The 23,012-nt window shown below is 37.7% G+C and overlaps 1 protein-coding gene across 1 annotated transcript in view; it reads right to left on the bottom strand.

Moving 5' to 3' along the window:
• DLGAP2 (DLG associated protein 2) overlaps positions 1–23,012 on the bottom strand; it is an 83,698-nt gene that overhangs the window by 34,367 nt on the left and 26,319 nt on the right. Inside the window, exons 3-4 of the mRNA XM_057371990.1 lie at positions 18,098–18,245; positions 14,705–14,924 (exon numbers count right to left, since the gene is read on the bottom strand). Of these exons, the coding sequence (XP_057227973.1) occupies positions 14,705–14,924; positions 18,098–18,245 (368 nt within the window). The remainder of the gene's footprint in view (positions 1–14,704; positions 14,925–18,097; positions 18,246–23,012) is intronic.

The raw sequence follows: 23,012 nt of genomic DNA, 5'->3' as shown, positions 1-23,012 counted from the left end.
GTCGGCCTCTCCAGTTGTGTTTTTTGATATAAGGCTGTGTTGCAGCTGTCTGGAGTGAAGAGACCAGCTTAGGAATTAATACCTTGGCCTGCTGAGCCTAAATCACCAGGCTAGCCTATGTGAACTGTGAGTTTAGAGAAAATTACTGTTAATTGTTGACTCTTGATAATCATAATTAAAAGTGTTATCATACATAAAAGAGAGCAAGGCAGAGCTAGGAAGTGAAAACCTTAATTTAAACAACATTTTAAATTACCACTGATGCTGCCCAATTCTGGTAGAGATTTAGTCTTGCTCTGAGCTAAATTGCTGTAAGAGAGTGAAACACATAAAACATGTGAAACATGTTCTTCAGAATCGGAGACTGTGGTTTTTTTTGAGGTGCCATTTTGTTGTCCTGTCACCAATCTTATCTCCTGCCAGTTTTGTAATCAGCAGTTAAGAAGGAAGAAACACTCAATATTTTTCAGATGCTTTAGGGAGCACAGAAAGTTCACAGAAGAAGAAAGACTAAAAATTAAGACAGTGTCTAGTGAACTCAAGCAGTGGCTCTAAGGAATGTTTCCACTAAGACAGTTGCCAAAATGCTGTTCCCCCACCTTGCTCCTGCAAATGTAAGTGCAAGTGATCAAAGTGCTGGGAAACATTAGAAGCACAGACAATGGGGTGATAGAGGGTGAACGATTTCCAGTCAATTTCTCCTGTAACATTAGACAGGTTATCATGGTTATAACTGCTTTACTACGTTTACTGTCTGCATGCAAAAGAATAGCAGTGAATAATGAAAYACATGGTTAATGTGATAATGAAACATCACAAGTAGGTATACCCTTACTACTAGAGCACCTTATCACTTCTCTGTCTAATGAATAKAAATGTTAAACTGCTGTTGCAACCCTTCATAACTGACTTAATCTTCATTTACATTTCTGAAAAGAAAAATTCTCCTTGTGGCAAAACCAAAATAGTTGCTTTGTCATCCCATTCCCCACCCCTCCCTCAGCTTTTTTCTTCCCCCAGGATTGAATATTTTATTCGAAAACTGTATGATTATTTCAGTGGAGTGACGTATTTTAAAGTCATCAAGTATTAGAGCAACTGYAGCATTCTGGCAAGCATTTGATTGTGAACACTAAGCAAGAATTWAAAATCCCACAGATGTTCAACAAGTAGAAGAAACCAGGAGAAAGTTTGTGAGAAACTGGTGAAATATGGCAGGAAGAAATCTGATTAATTTCTATACAGTCAAAGAGATCAAATATTGAGCAGGGAATAAAAAAAAAATCTATATCTATACCATTAATGAGTTCATATTTGGAACAGTTTCAGAGACAGAAATCTGGGACTAATTGGAGACTAACTAAATCAGGTAAGAGGATAGAGACATGCATTTGAGAGTCAAATCTTGTTACCAAACTCTGTTTGCTTTAATCACTCAAGTRGTTCTAGTGAAATGAATGGGATAACTTTGCATGTGTGGCTGATTTAAGAGATTTAAGAGAKCTGACATAACAGATTAGGGACTTGTTAAAGGAGAAAGTAACCCAGTAATCCATAGTTTACTGTTCATGCTTGGGTTTAGATATTTAAAATAAAAGTATTAATTTAAGGCCCAAAGAATGAAATTTTATGTCACTTGCAAATTGTTTCTATTAATAATTAATTGCAACTGTGAATATTCCTGTTGTAAACAATAACATGTTTTTCTATCATGCCCAATTCTTGGTCCCGACAGTTGTACATACAACACACTGTATATGGGAAGAAACAATTCCTTCTCCTAATATAAAATCAACTTCTTATTTGTCATCCCCTTATGCTGATAGACAGGGGTGACTGTCAGCTTTGCATCATTCTCTACTTTGTACATTTTATTGTCTTAGTAATCATTAGCTCAAAGCAAGCATACAAAACCTCCTCAGCACTGCTTCATATCTACCCCATTTTTTAGTCCATCATTCTGCAAACTCCACAACGCTGGAGGATTTTGCTGGCCCCACAGAAAGGGCTGGTGCTGGGCAATGCAGCTCTGGGGTGCTGAGCACTGGCTGAGGACAGCACCCCATAGCTCCACAGGGCACTGGTGATGAAAATTGGGCTGGGAACAAGAAGACTGGGATGGGGAATTCTTGTCTCCAGTGAGACAAGCTGGGTGTCAGAGGCAGCACAACTGCAGGGGGTGAGTCCCAGCATGAGGCAGGGGTGWCAAAGAGCACAGCACCAGGAGGGCAGAGCTGGTGCAGGATGGCTTAAAACTGATTAAATTGTGGACTTGAGCAGATGCAGAGACCTGCTGCATGTTTGGACACAAGAAACATCAATCTGGGATAACCTCCTGCTGTTTCTGGGGCTGACCGAAGATTTCTGATTTCTTTAGTTTTCTGATTTCTTTAGTTTTTTAGTGGGTTTAGTGTGCATATCCTGAACAGTCCTGATACTTCTCTCACCAATCCTGCTGCCTAGCAATGAGGCTCAAGCAAAGTAAATAAACAGCCCTCCACCATGCTATTAATAGTTTGTTAAATCTATAGCTGGTCTGGAATGAAAGGGAAAAGAAAGTAGATTGCACAAGATGTAAATATGTCTTTTTCATGAATAAACTAGAAAAAGAAATTAGCATTTTCTTCATAGTCTCATTCAAAGGCTATCTTGACATAGCAGATTTTTTTGCCTAATTTAATAAAGTGGGGAAAATATTTTTTAAAGTTCCTAACATACATTCTGTCTCCATCTTTTAGCTTACAATAATCAATCAATAATTATAAAAAACAGTTCTRATTCTAAACCATATGGGTATTTCTGACTTCCATTTGAATCAAAGTATTAACTGCTTAGGTATTTGCTTCACTTCAACATAAACATGTGCAGTTGCCTCCACTGGATTTTTCTTTAAGGAAGGATATCGTTAGAGAAGTGGAGAGAAAACAAAACACTTTGTGCTGCTTCATGGTGGGTCAGATTAAACAATGATGCAAACCAGGTGTAAATTGCTCATGAGAAATGAACAGGTAGCTGTGCAGCATAATGTGCATAAATTTRTCACCCAGTCGGGAAAAGGCGTAAAACATCAAATCACTTTTGTAAAGATTGGTATCTTAACTGCCAGACCCTCACATATACAAGATTGCATGTCAGGGCTGAATTTGGCATACAGGTTGTTATGAATGACGTGTTCTGTAAATGACATTTTTCTTTTATGTGCTGTGTGATGCCAGTAGCAGTCACAACCAGAATATCAAGCATTAAGGCAATACTGCAGCGTAGCCAGGAAGACAATTCCAGCACTGAAGAAATGTCARTTTGGTGGTTTGGATACACACAACAGAAGTACAAGGAAGATTTCCTGATAATTCATAAGCAACAAGATATTTGAAAATTTAACTAAAAAGCTGGAAGCAGATAAAACTGGAAGCAGAATATCCCTCTTAATCTACTCTGCATTTGTCTAAAGGTTACTGTTGATACAGCCATAGAAATAAAGTCAGGTATTCTGCCTATATTTCAGTGCCAACAATGTTTGCACTAGAAATAAAATGACTGAAATAAGTCAATTTAGATAGAACTTCRGGTTAGCCATAGACCTTCACAGACACAAGGCAGAAGGAGAGACGTGATGTATCTGATGAAACAGCAGTGGCTGTGGGTGACATTCAGAACACCTTTAAAAGGCAGCCTTTTAATAAATCACCACTTTTGGTCCATTTGCAAGACAGAATCACCTGAGGGGCTTTTACAAATCAATATAACCATTAAGCACTTAGTCAAAATAACATTATTTAGGCTGAGATCATAAAGTTAGCTGGATGATGAATTTACATGAAAGCACCATCAATTACAGGAAATGGTTGTCCCTTATGACACATGGCAGGAGTAAACCAAATTTTCTGTTTTGTAGGAGGTTTATTCAGAAGGAGGATAATTATTCTGCAGGGAGCTTGGAGCTGCCCTGGAGGCAGAGGTCCCAGGGGCTGAAGGCACACAGGGCTCCTCTGAGGAACCAAAGCAACAGGAGAAACACAATGCAGATTCTCAGGCTGGTGTGAGAACTTCTGCTTCACACAGGGAAGGTAAACACCAACCCTGAAATCATTTCAGCAGAGGAAAAAGAGACCTTCTCCTAAGGAAAGGCCAYGATCAAATGTGTATCAAAAGAGTACTCAGTTTTTGGAATAGTGTTTTGACCATGGTGTATTCTGTTCTAGCCAAAGGCTTTAGAAGTCCCAGCTAACATGACTGTCCCTGAATGCCCTGAAATCTCTTCACTGTGCTCCATTACAGTCATTAGAACTTCTCAGTTGCTCTTAAAATAAAAATGTACATATGGAYGCCTATCAGTGACTTCTCAAAATACAGAATGATGATCATTAAAAGAACATTAAGAAATCTAAGGGGACTTTTGAGAAAAAAATATCAGGCACTAAAAGAGTTTAATTTTCACAAAAAGAATCAACATTCGCATGATTTTTTTAGCAAGCCATGGAGGTCAAAAACAAGAATGCAAGTCCCTATTGAAAAGAGAGGRTGTTGGGACACATCTTTTTATATATGCTTCTTTTCAGCTTCCATTTACACTGGTCTCTGATGTGCCAAATGTCATTAAAAGGAGACTGTAGTGTCAAACAGACCAGTTTAATTGTACAAAATAATCTGGTTTTTTTTAGTCAAATTCTAAAATGTTAGTACAGAGTTTCCTTCCTGAATCAGTAATACCTTTAAAGTTCAGTCATAACAAAAAGGTTTAAAATTKCTTAGCTTTGACAAGTGTAGCCTCTGGTATTTAATTAAGGAAAATGGATCTGTTAGAATGGACAGGAAAAGGTTAAGGTGAATCAGCCTGTTTGGATCCAAGCCTGCCATTTTCAATGTGTGCCCTCAGTGGATGGCACAAACCTACACTGATGATTGGGGTCTCTGCTACCTCTTTTCAACGCTGGAGCATTGCTGCGCTCATGCTGAACAGAAAAATGAGTGATTTGTTCCATTACCTGACCCTAGACAGGCACCTGAATGCAAATGCAAGTTCTTCCAAGTGCTTTTCTAATACAACCAATTGCATTTAAATTGAAATATCATCTGTGTGAGTGTAGGGCAGGTGAGGGAAACATGTCAAAAACAGCCCAGGGCTCTCCAGCCCTTTCCTTTGCTGTTCCCTGGAAAGGTCCACACCTTTGCTTGCTGCTCTGGTAGTGAAAGATCCCATGTTTTCTGAGGGTTTCCATGTTCAAAGATTTCTCCATTTGTAAGGTAATTGAGAGTGGGTTTTTTTTTTAATTGTAAGGATATTCAAACCTTTCAAAAGTAGTAATTAAAATTACCAATGTCATACTGTGATTGAAATTCAAGAGATAATTTTGGTTTTAATTAAGTTAATTCTTTTAATTAAATTTTGAATWAATTTCTCTCCAATATGATCAGAGAGGTTCTTTAGTTATTAACCTATCTTCCTATCCTCCCTTTTCTCATTCAGCCCTCCATAATGAATCCTAGCCAGTAAAGGGTCCAGAGGGCTTCTCAGCAGAGAGTCTGGAGCTTGAATGTCTGTGAAAAGACCCTGTTTCTTCCTTTCCAGATTAAACAGTTAAGACACAGTGATATATATATTTATCACTTTGATATATATATATATATATCACTTTGATATATATATATACATATATATATATATGATATAAAATATCAAAGTGATATTTTAATGAGATTTTTTATTGAAAAGACTGCTCACACACAGATGATTTTTATCAGCACAGTTTATATGATGGGCTTATATTTATGGCTTACTTATTTAAAGTACATAACCAAAAGCATTGGCTGGGTAGTATTCATCTATAACTTTGTAACCTTTTCTCCTGTTGGATCATTTTACATGTCTTATGATTAAGTAAAGCTGGATGTTTGTTACACCCTAAATTCAGGTGCTAATTGATAGTCTCATGTTGACATAGTCCATGGGGACAAAATGTTGCATTTATCCTGTAGGGTCTTCAAGTAACAGTGAATTACCTCATACCTTCAAGACAGTTTTTGAGAACTATACATGGGAATCCATCTCACCTCATATCAGTCACGGAAAAAAAACCCAATCATCCAGGTCTGAGTTAGTTGTCTGATCTCTTTTAGAATTACTGTTAGAAAAAGAAGCAATTCTGGGGGCAATTCTCGCCCATCTTAGATGCTTATTTTACCAGGAAATGAATCATCCTATGCTTTTTATGTCAACCATAAAGAGAATCAAGGACAACCAGCTCAAATCAGGACATCTAATTTTGACAGTTACCATCACTGGAAACGTCCAAGGAGCAACTGGGCCTGGCACTTRATTTAGTTGATRTGGTGGTGTTCAAAGGYTGGACTCAATAACTTTGGAGGCCTTATCTGACYTTAATGATTCTATGGTGCAATGAAATGCCTAAAGGGATGAGACAAACTCCAGCCAAAAGCTCTGTCCCTGTGACACACTGACATAACCTCTCCTGCCTTTTTTACCAGTGTTCATTGGAAAGGTGGGAGCTTCTTGTCCCCTGCTCCAAATCCCCTGTGAGCTGGATGGTAAAGCAAATTTGGATGGAATTTGCCTGCAGTAAGGACTGAAACCTAATTTTCTGCTCCTTGATCCCTTCTGCTAAATCTACTACAGAGCAGCCAGTACCTTGGGCAGCTTTGCCCAAGGTACCTTTATAACTTCAGATAGGTCTGAAAAGCAAACCTTTTATCTCTGTAATTTTTTAATTAAATGCACAGTTTGAGGCTCTAGACTATACCATGCTGCTAATGCCATTGAAAATGTTGATATTGAAGTCAGTGGAATCTGACTAATTCACACCAACTCAGGATCTGGACCATTATATTAACATATTATTGACAYAGACAAGAATTGTGCTTTCTATATATAACTTTTTATAAGAGTTTTTCAAAATAGCATGTCACTAAGATATTGCTGCCAAATGAATTCYGTATAAAACCCCTAGTTTTCTAAGCAGCATCTGTCTTTRACAYCTCTCTGCTAAACAGAATCTGTACAGCACTTTTAAAAACTACTGAAATAATTTTTATGAAAAATAACCTCAAATAAAATTTACTGGGGTAAGACAAAATTATTGGATGAGTCTTTTCTTAAAAAAAAAAAAAAATCCGTGTATCAGGTTAATCTCAATATTCAGAATAGATCCTCTTAGGCTTCTGTTCTGCACATCTGTCTGACTTTGTACAGGATACTAACAATTAAGTGAAAATGTGACCACTACATTTGGAAAAAGCTGGAGCCACAAAGTCTCCTTGAAGAAGTATAAAAGGAATTACTATAATCAAATCATTCAGTGTGCAAGATGTTACCTCCATATTGAGAAAACTTAGGACTGTAGGCAGCTCCATGTTACATAAACGATAAAAATCTGTTTTGACAGTGTAATTAATGTTAGTCTCAAAACAGAAATGCAAATCAAACAAGACATCAAGATCAGAAACTGAAGGCCTCTGCTAAAATTAAAAGAGATGTGGGCAACACAAACCTCATAGATTGCTGACGGACTGGTTACAAAGGGTTCTATTTTAGACCAGTTAATTAGYGAGAAATTACAGCCTAACCAGTATCCTGTAGACGGCACAGCGAAGTGCTGACAGCTGTAATGCTCTTCTAAACAGTTCCTATGTGTCCCTAAAATACTGAAGTTGCATTAAAAACACCATCTCGGTTTTCAGCTGCAGGAAGGAAAAAAATGTTCCTTTAACTATGTTTCATTTTCAAAATGTAAGTATGGCTTTTCAGGAATACAGATTGCATTTTTCACATCATCGACACAGCAGAAGACAAAGAGAAAAATGAGTTCCAAACACTAAGAATCACTCTTCTTGTGCTACTCTTCTCACATCAAAATAAAACAAAAAATTGAAAATGTTTTTCAGTAGCATTTCATCTTGAACTCCCACATACCATTCTCATTCAGTTAAATGAATTTCCATCAGCCTCCTAAACACCCTCATGAATATATTATGTAGGTTTATAACTGGTTTTGTTTTTRTATTTTCTATTCTCTTTCTTACAGTAACTATGTGTGGCTTGTAATTTTATTTAACTGACATTAAGGAATTCTAAGATGAATAGGATAAGAAAAACAACTTGCTCTACTTACCCTTAAGGAAATGTTGCATAATTTTATCACTACATYATGATAATAATCTGACATTAAAGAACCTAAGTGATTACTAAATATTTTAATCAAATGTARCTTAAGCAGTGAATCACCTTCCTTGCATGTTTTATTTTTCTGATATATTATTACTTTTTTTTAATTTATTTTTTTACTCTGTAATACCATAAAGAAAACATAGCTGAGAAAATTCTGTGAACAGAATACCTTTGAAGGCAAATTCTGCTAGGGGAGGGAGYACAGGTGTTCTTTTTAATAAAAAAAGAACCAGCTGTCTGGCAAATCCAGTGGGTTACAGAGGAATTTTGTCAAGCACAAAACAGCAGGAGCAAGAGAGAAATACTTATTACACATTTTTTAAACTAACCATAGATGGAAGGTGGTGACTTCATTTTTAATCTTTCACTCTGAAGATAATCTGTACCAGGGAGAATGAAAATTATGAAAAGCTCCTGGCTACTGTTCCAACTGCTTTCATGCCTCATCAGCCTGAAGAGGCCAGGCAGCCCTGATTAGCACAGCCTTACTCCATCTCCAGGAATCCCAGAGCTGTGAACARTTGTGACAGCCCCTTGGCCATCCTCTGTCAAATTCCTTGAACCAAAGTGTTTGTGTCACCTTCATCCCAGTGACTCCCTGGGCCACTTCCACCATGTAGAGCTGCTATGGAACAGCAGTGTCAGCAGAGCAGCAGAACTTCAATATATATATAAAAAAAAAATACTAATTATGCCCTCTAGATACACACAGAGCAATGAAAATCATGTGTGCGTACCCAAGTATAGAACTGGGCTCATCATTTTTTAGGATAAGATTTATTTTCACAGCACTGGAACACAAGTTGACACAGCATCAAAGGATTAACACAGGATGCCCAAGTGCTCCCAGAGGTAGATGGTGTGTTTCCTGCAGAGAGTTAGAGTGTCAGATAATTCCAGGCAGCCCCAACAGTAATTAAGGAAAGTCAACACAGTAAATTGTGATTGAGAACAGAGCCTTGTATGTCTTATTTGGACYCAATGTTTTGTATTTTCAAACATACCTGTTATGGATTACACTGCTAGCTATTACTTAGCAATGGATACCAGTAAAATCCTCTAAGGCTGAGCATTTATTTCTATAGAGAGAACAGAAATTATGGGGATGTTAGTTCTTGCATATGTTTTCCYGCATTTGGCTGGGTTTTCCGAGACATAGTGCATCAGATTAAGAAGATCCAAACAGACACSTGAATGAAGTATCCCATACCTGAGGAAGTAATAGAAGAGCACACATTTCTTGCTCATGAATAATTTTTCTTTTAAGAAATGAAGAGCATTTTTTCTCAATTTTTATATTCACATTTATAAAATTCCCTCTGAGCTTTCTCATCTCCAGGCTGAGCAGTCCCAACTCTCTAATTTTTTTCTTATGGGAGGGGTGTCATATGTAGTAGCACCCCATGGCCTTTGCCCANAAAAAAAAAAAAAAAAAAAAAAAAAAAAAAAAAAAAAAAAAAAAGAAAGGCAAACCAGCAATACCTTAAAACAATAACTACCGTTAATAGTGCTCATAGCAACCAGCGAATCAGCACTTTTAGGATCTGAAGGCGTAGCTGTGCTATGTAACAGTACAGTTTCTCTGAAATAGCATATTATCATCCCCTTATTTCTGTAAGTACATGCCTGTGCAATCAGTTYACTGACTGTAAAAGTTTTGTGGGTAAATATCAAACACGGGCTGAAAAAATTTGCCCTACATAGCCCTTTATTTGAAAATGGAAAGCTGAAAATAGCTTGAAGCCAGAAGAAGGGAAACCTGCAATTCCTCAGGCATCCTGAGTAATTGTAGGAACTCTAATTGAAAACTCCCTCATCCAATGTGACCTTGTTTGAATTAATTGGTTTTGGAATTAGCGCTCAATAGTTCAGTGAATGTGGAATTCTCTGAAGTTTACTCATTGCCAAGCAGAGTCCAGCTGACTGAAAAAAGCAAAATGGCCAAAAGAAAGTTCCCTATTTTTCATCTTCTTCAGTAAATTCTTTAGCCAGCACAAGCTTAGCTGAGCTACCTACTCTGAATCAGATTAAAGGAGGTGCATGCACAACTGAGAGAATCATTAAGGCTGGAAAAGATTTGACAGATTTGCATAATGCTAATTTTCCTAGAAGAATTAAAAAAATTTATCATTGTACTGGCAGCTTAAGGCTAGTAACTATATTCCCTAAATCCAGCAATGTTTCATGCTAAATTTCTCTCCAGATTAGCTGGAAATCCCTGAAGTGGGACAAATGAYTTTGGACTGACACTTAACACAAGACAGAAATTCAGGATGCCTGACAAAAGGTCCCCATTGTGCTGAAGTCCATAACTATGTGGATTGTTCATCATTAATCTGTTAATTTATCATTAATCCAGAAAAAAAACCCAAATCATGTTGTAACTAAAAAACCTGGGTTAGAGGAAAATGTGAAAGACTTTTAAGAAACTGAAAATGATCCTCATCAGCCTAAAACCCAAAGAACTTAACTGCGGCCACTCAGTCCGTGCTTGTGGCTGGAGAAAGATTTCCTACATCTGACTGAGTCACATATTTAGTATTTTTGGTTTAGCTGTTTYAATTTGAATATAAAAGCAATGTACACTGAGAAGGTATTCCACCTATTGGGTGAATTCCATCATGAGTGGTGGCCCAGAGAGGCAGTGTTTCTCTCAGCAATGAAGGAAGTGTTTTATATAATGCATGATACTGCCAACAGGAGAAAATATGTGTGCCACTGACATCTGAACWGATGGTAACTTGGTGTTCAAGTTGGCCAAAAGTACAAATACCAAATTACTCTCTCTCTCAGGGAAGGTATTTTAGCATGTTCTTCTGCTTCACAATAGACCGTCCTAACTGCTACCTACGTGACTATTACAATTCAGTATTTCTGCATTCACAGGAAAACAAATCTATAAAAACCTGTGAGGAAACATCCTGAAATAGTCTATAACATATAGGAGTGAGTTTTATGAAGTACTCTCTCTACATAAGGAACTTTTAACAAAAATAAGTTGACCTTCTGAGACAAAAAGGGARAAAAGGGAGGGAGTGATTATTATCTTCCAGATATCCTTTCTGGTTACGTTTTCATAGTACAGTGCAGTGTTGTAGCCCGGTATTTGAACCACATTTCAGTGAGAGCAGCCCGGTGCTGCAGGTGGGATAACAAGTTCCTGCAGCATCGCTCCCAGTCCCCTGTGCTCCATTTCCCTGCAGGACTCTGCAGCCAGGGATCCCCGCAGGCTGCCCGCTGGTGACACAGCCCCAGCACCTCCCACAGCACCGTGCCACCATCCCCGGGGTCACCGGGAAGGGCTCTGCCGAGCTGCAGCGGAGTGATGTGCTCAGACAGCAGGAACCGGGCTGGTACAGCCCCGCAAAGTGACCCAGTTTCCATGAGCTCTTCCTGAAAAGTGAAGCATTGCTTTCAGGAGCAGCAGAGCTGTAAGGCTGCAGCACTTAGGATGACAACTGCACTCAGTGACTTCCCATTCAGGAAATTACATGTTGTCTGCGGTGGAGGAACGAGGTGGGAGGCAGCAGCAGCTGGAGCTGTATTTTCTCAGCTGTGCATCTGACAGCTGCGACTGCATACAGCTCAGAGACTGAGAGCATATGCTGTCATTCAGGGCTTTTAGCATCAAGTATCTTTTACTGGGTTCRTCATCTCTTCGCAAAATGAAATGTGATGGCTAGAAATGCCCTAACCTCAGTGAAACAAGAGTCTGAGAGGGAGTCACACAGAGCCCAGGTCGAGCTTACCGTGGGCCAGCAGGGCTGGCTCCSTCCTTGGCACTGTCACTTGTCACATTCATTTACACCTGGGACAACAGGTGTAAATGCCTCATCACAATTTCCTTCAAAGGTGGAGAAGACTGGTTTCACAAATAACTAAACTACATGGATTTGTGCAGAAGTTACACGTTCTTCAGTATCATAAACATTAGCAATGAAACACTGGGCTTTCTCTGTAAAGTTGTGTGCTGTTAAGRAGAGCCCTGTGCTGGAAGTTCTTTTTCCATCTATTATTTTCCTGTTAGCAGAGTCCATTAATAGCTTCACACATAATATTCATTGCAATGTTCCTGCCTTCTGAAAAGTGTTAACACATCTAGGAATGTTTTAGGAAACTGCATGCTGTAAATATATATTCCAAACTTCTGTAATTGAATTCATAGATCAAATACTACTATTTTATGGTAGTTTTACATTTTTTAGTTACAAAAATTAATTTTTATCTAAGCCTATGTATTGTGATTCAATTGCTTTACAACAATGATAAGAGGCAGTCTGACCTATATCACTAAAACTAAATGGAATATTTAAATTGATATGACTGATAATTTTCTTAAAAATTCCTTTGCCAAGAAGATTTTGTTACATCAGAAGCAAAAAAGAAATTAATGTAATTTCCCTAAGAATTCAAAAGAGTGAATTGGAACTAAAAGTTGATGTGAAACTCTGACCTTTAGGCATTTATTTGAAAGAACCCCATATAAGTGTCAAATATCTGCCAACACCATTTTCACATTTCAGGCAACTGCTTCTTTTACAATTTTCAGAGAGAGATGGAGAAGAGAGATCTTTTTTTTTTGAAATTTAGTAATGATAGGAAGTGAAGCATCTCCCTCCAAAGTGACAGGAATTGAAGAGAGAAAAATTTAAGTGTTATCCCTAGGGTTTTAAAAACAAGAACTTACCTAGTTCTTGTGTATCATATAATTATTTCTGTTTGCATATTTACCTTATATAGAAGCTGAGGACAAACTTTCTCAGTGGCACAGAGATAATATATTAAATATAGAACCACATTCAGAATTGTATACAGTCCATAGGCCTGGAAATAATCTTGGATCAGGAAAACACCTCAAAYAATCTTTTTTCTCCAGATTGTTAATATCACCTCACCTCAAAAAAGAAGAATTACATTTTTGGGCAAGATAATCTAGATGATGAACTGTTTCTGAGAACAMGAAATTATACGTGAAATGAAGGTTAAAGTTTTCAAAACCAAAATATTTAACCAGCGGAATACTAATCAATGCAAAACATTTTTCATAAGTGAAAACACTGTGATGAAGACATAATTTCTACCTAATCTTATATTTTCTCAAAAATATTCTGTTATTCAGCTTTGTCTCTCTAGAGAAAATAAAAGAAATTATTTCCAGTCAGAATTTTGGACTTATTTATAATACGAACTTAAGACAGTTTCGGTTAAAAACAGTCCACTTGGTAACCAAGGTAATTTAAAAAATATTCCAATTCAGTACTTGGATTCAGACATCAAAATAAGTATCTATTTGTGTCGTTTGCTATGGAAGGTGTCTTCATAATGATTGCACAGTAATATATGATAAAGATAAAAATTAGTCTCTGGGGTAGCAGTAAGATTGCATTTTATATCATGATAGCATCTCGATTAATCGACAGGAACATCCCTGGAGGGGGCACTGTAAGCAACAATTTCTAGTTTTACACGAAGTTTTATATAAYAATTAAAATACTATGCTTAAGATAAAATAACATTTTATGCTAGTTCTGGAATGCAAATGTGTGTTATTCAAATGCAGCTTCCTTCCTTCCCACTGTTCTGTTATACAACAGATGTGTCAAGCAAATAATTTAGAAAGTATTTTTATATGATACATTTTGAGCTCATTTTTACCTTGTGTAGATGGGTAGCCTACACAACAATTTAATAGTATGTGGCAAGGACAATATCCTAATTAGGAACTGACATTAACATATTTGGAAACACAGAAATGAATTTGGATCACTTTACAAAGAATATATATTTCCTATAGATTTCATTTTAATTATTTAGCTTCTCTTTGTGCAATCTTTTCTCTACCAGTACATGCTAATATTCTAAAAGGAATAAAACGATCATCTTTCCAAGCAACTAATAAGAGAAAGTTGCCAGAGGAATGTTAAAAGATCTTAACAGTGAGTGTCTTAACAATGAATGGATTGTACCATAAGCTAATGGTACTGCTGAGTAATTGCAGATGTATGAAGCTTGACAAAATGTTTACAATTCATTGCATTGACACAATTGGTTACACCTTCCCTAAAAGTAATTAATTACCTTCTAAACTAATTTCCTTTGAGAATTTAGACTAAAAATTTTTAACCTTGCATATCTTTTTTTTTGGTACTTTAATGACCTAAATTAAAACTAGTGCAACTAATCTCCATTAGAAGATCAATAACTTGTTAGACAAACCACAAAAATGTCCAGCAATATTGAAATTATACCATTTGCACTAGCATTTTTATATTTGCATGTAGATAACTATGTATGTGAAATGGAGGTCAAAAATCCATTACATTATGCATGCAGGATTCTTCCCAGAAGGAGCTTATTCCAAGATGTAGCCGCAATGGTACAGTATTACAAATTTACAAATGCTGGTACTGAACGATATCACTTCACAGGGAAAATGTTYCCAGTGTCAAACATCCTTTTAGAAAACAAGCTGCTATATTTTCACATGCAGAGCAGTGGAAGGGTCAGTGGAGATTGGCTTACCTGTGGTTGACCTGATGGTTGAGGTGATGTTGGAAGATGTCAGCGCAGGGATACATTCATCATCTTGGGAATAGCCTGCCTGAATGGCACGCAAGTAACTGTGGCTTCTTGTTCGGAAACATCCAGGGAGGTCAAGGGCATCCATTGCCTGAGCTTCAACTTCACTAAACACTGATTCACACACCGATTCAAATTGCCCATTAACCTCTGCTTCACTCATCTGAATAAACAACAACAATGCATTTGATTTTTGACTTGCTTTTTTTGTGATCATCACGGCCTCAACATCTCAAATGGACACCTGTACATTGATGAAGAACTGTTTTAGCAAATAGTTAAAATGTAGTAATGCCTTCTGAGCACATTCACATTGTTAACTTACATCATGTTTACATGTATAGATTAATTGCATCACCCATGCCATACAATAATTTTGCATTAAATATCTTCTGGTGTAGTTGAGAAGGRGCCCAAACCAAACTCACTCCCTGGTTAACTGGGTTAGCCATTTGCTACCATGGAAGAACATTTTCTTCAGCAGCATTATRTAAACTGTGATATTTCTACTAGCAGGTGTGCTGAGGAGCCCTGCCCGGCAGAGCAGCCCAGCTGTGCCTCTTGTACCCTCTACCAGGCTGTCCCCTTGGGGTGTTTCAGCAGCACCCTCCAGCTCTCTGCAGGGCTTGGGCAGCACCCAACATCTACCAGGCTGTCCCCTTGGGGTGTTTCAGCAGCACCCTCCAGCTCTCTGCAGGGCTTGGGCAGCACCCAAYATCTGCCTGCTAACCCTTGCTGGTAGGGCATGATGCAACATTGCCTTTTTTAGAGGCAATTTTCATGATCAGCAGGGCTTGGGCAGAGTGGCCAGGCTTGGGGAACCATGTGTTACAGTTTTGAAGACTAGTGCCTAAATTCTACTTAAAGCATTTTTCCAGGGTTCACTGAAGTTAGCCCTAACTACCTGTAAATGTACCTGAATAATTCAATATTATGTTTATCCAAAATCAGATCAGAAGTTAATACTGATAATTGCATGGATATCTGAAAATAATTTTCTTCTGAAAAGTGAGYGCTGGAAATCAGAATCAGTATGAATAATTTTACAAGTTGAATTTATAGCATCACTAAATGGTGCATCCAGTTCCTATTAATTTTCCTATACAGCTGCTAAGTGCTCCCAGTGCTTTATTCATTATGGAAAGAGAGGCCATGCAAATTTTTMAAATGTTTTAGGGTTTTGGTTAAGTAAATGGAAATTTTATACAGAAGTTCTGAGTATTACGAATATAATTTTAGTTTTGTGTAAGACATTTTGGCTACTAAAACTCTTCTGAAAGGAATTACATTACTCTTCATAAAATTTGCTTTTAATGAATTTAAGTAGACTAATGCAATCTCAAAAATATTAAAAAAAATCTTATTCTGAACTATTTTGCAATATTGTTGATCAGGAAATTTATGGTAATTTAGTCCATAAACTCTGTAAACCATTTTTTTCAAACTAAGGTTATTGACAATAGAAAAATCAAAGTTTTCAAACTTAAATTAAAAATATAAACCATGGAACTCAGCACTTTTCTTGAAATGCCTTTGTCAGGAGTGAAAAAGGAAGGCTCTCATAACAAAAAGGCATAAAACCCCTCACAAATTATACAAATTACTATTATGCTGATGGAACAAGAAGATGATTGTATCATGACAAAAGATAAGGAAATAGCAAAGGTTCAGAACTTTATATTTTAATACATTTGTTCTGTGTAATATCTATTAATGGTTTTTATTAAATGGTCTAGGAATAGCTGGACTGTGAGATAGGAAGTGTGTGGCTAACACGAAGTAGCACAGGTTAGTGAATACTGAAAAAGTGAGGAACTATATCCAGCAGGTTTAGTTAATCTGCCCAATTGAGCAATCTACCTGCAAATGAAATCTATTGTGGAAACCTTCCAGGTAATGCACACTGAAATGAAGAATTTTAACCACTACCAAAAGCAATTAGTCATTATGGACAGCTCAATGAACATCTCTGTGCACAGATGTGCTCAAAGAAGCAGAAGATGTTAGGACAGTTCTGTGTGATAACACTGTTAGGTGAGAGCCAACAGCACTCGCTTTGAATGCAGAATCCAATTCCCGTGAAACTTTCTCAAAAGCAGAGTGTAATAAAAATAGAAAATAACCAAACCAGCATAATAAAAACCAAGGCATGAGAATGATGGGAACATGTTTCACAAGGGACCTGTGAAAAATAATGAAAGGTTCGGAAAATGACTGACTGTGTTTAATTTCAACGTGTGTTGCAGAAGATTGTACTTAGAATTATGTCACATAAATGAAGGAATTTGACTGAAGGGCATTAGTCTGGTGACTAGCCCCACCCAGCTCTCTACAGTCACTGGAGACTGAAAAGCACTTCCAGAGGGCTCTCAGCCCACTCGGGATGTGCATTGTCCCGGAAGAAACTCTTTCACTCCATTAACTACAGAGGAAGCTTTAGTTGTAGCCTCAGTTAAAAGCCTCAAGTCAGATGAGTTGAATCCAGGCCTGAATAGCTACGCAATTCAAATCGAATATGAATTAATATAAAATGGCTTTWAAAAGATTTCTCTTTTAACATAACYGTTGTGCCTGTTACCCTCGGGTGGGTCACTAAATGGTCAAAGAAATGTTAAGTAACTTGTCTGAGAAGAGGGCAGAACCCATCTGTCATGAAACRATACAGGGAAGAAAAGTCAGGACCAAAAAACATTAGAAACTTTGGGAATTCTATCTAAAGTCCTCTGCTRAACAGAACATGCACTTATTTCTTATGGCTGCTTGCCCTTCAGGCCTCATTCAGACCTCAGTCTACCATGAGTTAGTACAAATTAACCAACAKAAAAATGGTAGGGAGGAAAATTGTATCTTCTCAGAAGTCCCCATACATGGAATAGTTGATTTGACTTACTCTTTCACCCAAGAAGAGTGATTTGGTTTAGGATGAATCACTGCTCCTTTGAAGCTATTTTTTTCAATCTATATCTTAATCTGGCAACCCACATTTACTGAAATCAGAGCAGGTACTTTCAGAGGATGAGTATTGTAGGAGTGTACTCCTCATGCTCAGTCTGAATTTTCTTAACATTTAAATATTTCATATAAACTGAAAATAAAGGCACATTTATATTTTTAACAAAAAATAAATGTAAAATATGTGTGGTAGTGTCTCTTTGTCTCTAGCAAATTCAGTAATTTTCTTGAAATTTTGAATTACATTCCTTAGAACTGAATTATTTTGATATTCACATCCTCAGTTTGATATTAAATTTAAAAAAAACCCCAAAAATGAAAACCATCCACTAGTAACAACTCTCACATCTGTAGTTAAGAAAAGTGATAAGAAGAATTTCCCACCTGACTAACGCAGCTGGCCTGACTGAGCGTGCTCACTGCTCTCATATAGCTCTGATTCCTTGAGCGAAACTTTGGGGAATTGTAGTTGGCAGAGGGATCCAGGTTGTGACCCCCAGGCACGTCACTTGCAGTTTGAAGGTAGCTCTGACTACAAAGGAGAGAGGAAAAAAAGAAAGGAAAGGGTGTAAAATTACAGATGGAATCAATTAGGACACTAAAGACAGTAATTTGTATGAGACTCACAAACCCACTCCCCAGGGTCCAAATCTTGCTCTATGTAAAGCATCACAGAGCTGTTGAAGTCAAACGTCTTAGCACAAGTAGAGAATCTGTCTGTGGCTCTGCCACCTAAATGGTATGAAATTTTAAGTCTTTGCTGTATTTAAACATCATCAATCCTCCTGGCTATTAATGTTGACCTTTGCTAAAAGACAATGTCTAGGTCAACAGGAACAAAAAACAGAGCTAAAGCACAGACCAAAGTAACTAAAAATCTTTCTTCAGAGATAAGATCTGCTCCTTGTAATCTGGTTTTCATCAGGGTGTTAAGCATCAAGAGACCTTTTATCTTCAAAGAATAGAAATAGTTTTACAGAAGATTAAAATATCCAATGTTCAGCTAAAAAAAAAAAAAAAAAAAAAATAAGGTGCCCAGAGCAACTGCAGAAGCTCTAGAAATTGTTTCCTTGCAATACATTTCCCGTTTTGGAGGACTGGGACCTTAACACCACACTGAGCCCTCTTTAGTATGTTTTCACACCAAGGGTATGCTAGCCTTCATGTTTTGTTTTAAATGTATTGATTAACATTCCAGAAAATAAATAAATGTAAGAAAAGTGCAGTACTTTGCCTTGAATAAAAAAAAAAATAAAATAAGAAATCTCAAACATGGTACACCAGAGTTCTCAGAACCTCCACATAGCAGATTTTAGAAGTTTCCCATACAAACCAGCGCAGAAATAAATGAGWGTCCCAGACAATATTTGGTTTCATGTGGTAAATTGGCAGGTTTTATATTTATTCCTTAAAGGTAGCTTTAACAGAAACTGTTTCTGGGAAAGTAGATTTGTGCCAGTTGAATGCCTAATATTGTCCATACGGTTACTTCACGGCACAGCTGGTCAGTCCAGCAGTGTTTGTGACATGTGCCTGGGCTGTTGGAAACTTCCTTGGGAAGGGTGAAGCTCTCTGGAAGAACCAGACCTCCCAGTGAGTGAGAAAGCCACAGGTTCAACTCCTGCTGCAAGATGAAGCCAAACCAGGATCCTGTCTCTCAAACCGTGTTTATCAAGCATTGAGCATGACCACAGGCTGSTGCTTGGGGAAGAACTCAGCCTTCCTCAATGAGTGGACACAACCTGAGTTTGGATGCAATCCCTGAGGATCATCAGGGAGGAAGCTCAAACATTTTATCGTGGCTTTGCCTAGAAAAGCAAAGTGCTGAGATGCATCTCCCTGTGTGGCCATGTCCTTTGATGTCTGGCATGTGATGATCCAGTATTCCCTACACCACCAGCTGCAAAAGTGGGTGGGATTTAGAGACCCTTTTACTTGGGAGATCTGTTCTCAAGAATTTGCATGTGTTCTCCCATCTCAAAGTCAATACATGCACAGCCTTGCTTCCTCAGTGCCTCTGCCTTAGACTCACAGAATCATTTACTTTGAAAAAGACCTCTAAGACCACTGAATTCAATTGTTAACTTAATGCTGCCAAGTCCAGCACTAAACCATGTCCTGAAGTACCACATCTACATGTCCTTTAAATACCTCTAGGGACTATGACTCAACCATTTCCCTGGGCAGCCTGTTCCAATGCCTGATAATCCTTTCAGCAAAGAAATTTTTCCTAATAAATTTTGCTGGAGCATGTCCAAAGAAGAGCAATAGAGCTGGTGAAGTGAAAAAAAAAAAAACAAAGATGGGTTTTGTTTCATCTTTGTTCAAGGCAGGCATTCTTTTAAAATACTAAGAAATTTCCCTGGAGAAAAAAACAATTCATTTCTTCCTGTCTATTTAATTCCTTCTGTGGACTATCTCTGTACCCTCCTGCCAGAGGTAAACTATGTAGAAACTATGCTATAACTGCTAAAACCAAAATGAAAATCTTTGAGATTATTGCGGGTATGTGCTCAGAGGTTAATTAAATCATTACCGTCAAAGTGATTCTATGATTAAGATAACAGTCTGATAGTGGCTCTAATTTGGTTTTAGATGATAAAAACAAAAGCTGTAGCAGCATTTTTTGTTCCCATAGGTATGAAGACAAATAGATTAGGTAAAGTGGTGTAAAGCCTCACTGTCTTCATTTAGTTTCTGGATGTAACTAAATTCCCTTTCCTCTCTAGGTAGGCTGATGGCTGACACCTGCTGTGTGTCATTCTGATTCTTTTCATATGCTTTACTTAATCATGGAATCACAGAATGGCTTGTGCTGGAGGGGACCTTAAAGATCATGCAGTTCCAACCCCCTGCTGTGGGCAAGGGCATCTCCCACTGGACTACACTGCTCARAGCCCCATCCAACCTGGCCTTGGACACATCCAGGGATGGGGCAGCCACAGCTTCTCTGGGCAACCTGTGCCAGTGCCTCACCACTCCAAAAGTCAACAATTTCTTCCTAAGACCTAACCTAAATCTCTGAGTTCAAAACTGATCATCCCTTTTCCTATCACTGCCTGCCCAGGTATAATGTCACTCTCCCTCTTTTTTAAAAGTCCTCTTTAGGTACTGGAAGATTGCAAGGTTGCCTTCTCCAGGCTGAACAAGCCCAGTTCTCTCAGCTGTCTGCACTGCAGAGGTGCTACAGCCCTCTGATCATCTTGTGGCCTCCTGTGGACCTGATCTAAGTCTCACATTGTTCTTGTGCTGAGGACTCTTGACCTGGACATGCTACTCCAGGTGGGGTCTCACRAGGGCAGAGAGAATTTTAATCTGCCTGGTAATGTCAATAATCTCTTTGGTGTTGTCACATTAGTGTTTTTCAAAACAGGTAAGTCCCTCCCAGACCTTCTGCTTGTCATCATCAAGTCGCAAAATCTAGATTCTGAGTTCACAAACAATTTGTGAAAGAGATGTTTGAGATTTCATTAAAACATGGGCCGCATTAGGAAAAGATAGAAGGAATAGAATTACATTATAAATTGCTGTATGAACTGCTTAAAATTAATTAATTTAAATTTAATAGCTGTCCCCTTTGCTAAGTAATGCTTAACAACCTAGTATTTAATTAATCACATTCTCATTTCTTGTTAGGTATTGCTATCATTAAATGCAATCAACAGCAATAATTTCTTAGGGACAGAAGCCCAGTACTACACAGTAGTACTTCTAAGCAGCTGAGTTTTGATGAATGAGTTTGGATATTACCTGATAGTTTAATAATTTTTCATTTATCAGAGAGGATTAATTGATTCATTGAACTGTAGCAAAAAAAATGTTACATATACTGGGCTATAAGCCCTAAAAGCTTAAAGAAATTTTTGGGAGAAAAAGCAGTACCATGTAATGACCTTGCAGCTTTGGAGAACCTCTACTCTAAAAGAGGATTCCCAGTGAAGATACCTAAATTTGCCACGGCCCTCTGAGACTCAGCAGATTGCCTGAGTWTGTTCAGGGAAGACAAAATACTTTATTATAACCACAAAGTGAGCTACAGCATGACATGCTTATCTGGGACAGTACATCTGATAGCACAGCTGGGATTGCATGTCACCCTGCTGAAGACTGAATGGCAGTGAGGTTAGGCTGCATATTCACAAAAAAAAAAAAAAAAAAAAAAAAAAAAAAAAAAAAAAAAAAAAAAAAAAAAAAAAAAAAAAAAAAAAAAAAAAAAATCAAGGATAAGAGAGGAGACAGTAGTCCAAAGCACTTCTAAGCAGTTTCTAAGAGTCTTGCATCACATTCTCCCTTTTCCAGGATTTCTCTAAACTGCAAAACCTCAGGCTTCTGTATCCAACCTCTCGTGCCCCGATGCCCCTATTTGAAAGCTGCCCCTTCCTGCAGCCCCAGAGCTCACATTTACCAGAACCTCCAAGGACAGCTCTTTATCTTTGGTCCAGCCAGATCCTAATCCTTACTGCTCCCTCTTTAAGTTCCCAGGTCACAGTTTCCTGTTTTAAGATCTTTTAAAACACCCATACAGAAGTCAGCATTGGGTCACTTATCATTCTTCTGTCCTCTGCARGTTTCAAAAGTCCCCCTAAACCTCTGTTTGTCATCACAGTCCTGCTCAACCTGCTACAGCCACCTAACCCTACCTCCTCACTTAGGAGGCTTCCACAAACACAAAATCTCTTCTACTTCTTGTGCAAACTAGCAGTTCTTACCCACACCTCACCAAACACAAAATTTAAGAGCAGAATGGGGGAAAATAATTGCAGGAAAATACCTGTCAYTTTAACCTTACAGCAAGCAACAAGATGTGCTAAAATAACCCCAAACCCAAAGTGACAAAAAAAAGGCTTTTTAAAAGTCTTTTGACTCAAATCCCCAATTTAAATTTGTATTTTTCCCTTTCTTGAAGCCATCCTTAATAGGACTCCATACATCAAAAATATAGGAAGAAATTTAAGTTTCCTTGTACTGCAATCAAAAAGCACTACATAAGGTTTGTGAAGAGATTTCAGGAGATGGAAAAAGATGCCTACATCTCCTTATTTTTCCCAATTTAGGCTGCTCTAACAGAAGATTTGGAAAACCAGAGACCTATTTAGAACATGTTTTAATGAAAGGAGGAATAATGCAAGCTAATCCAATAGCTGCAATAACACATTAACTAATGATATGAGAAGAACATTAACAATAATGGAAAGGCTCTTAYTTTCTCATCGTCAGCCATCTAATATTTAACCATCTATTTCTTTTTATATTAACAGTGTATTTTTAAAAGGAGTAAGATACTTTATAAATAAGAGAT

The sequence above is a fragment of the Malurus melanocephalus genome, unplaced genomic scaffold (assembly GCF_030028575.1).
Source record: "Malurus melanocephalus ecotype Western Australia unplaced genomic scaffold, MMel_1.1 scaffold_6, whole genome shotgun sequence".
Lineage (NCBI taxonomy): Eukaryota > Metazoa > Chordata > Aves > Passeriformes > Maluridae > Malurus > Malurus melanocephalus.
Note: the sequence above shows the minus strand (reverse complement) of the source record. Positions and strands in the feature narration are given on the sequence as shown.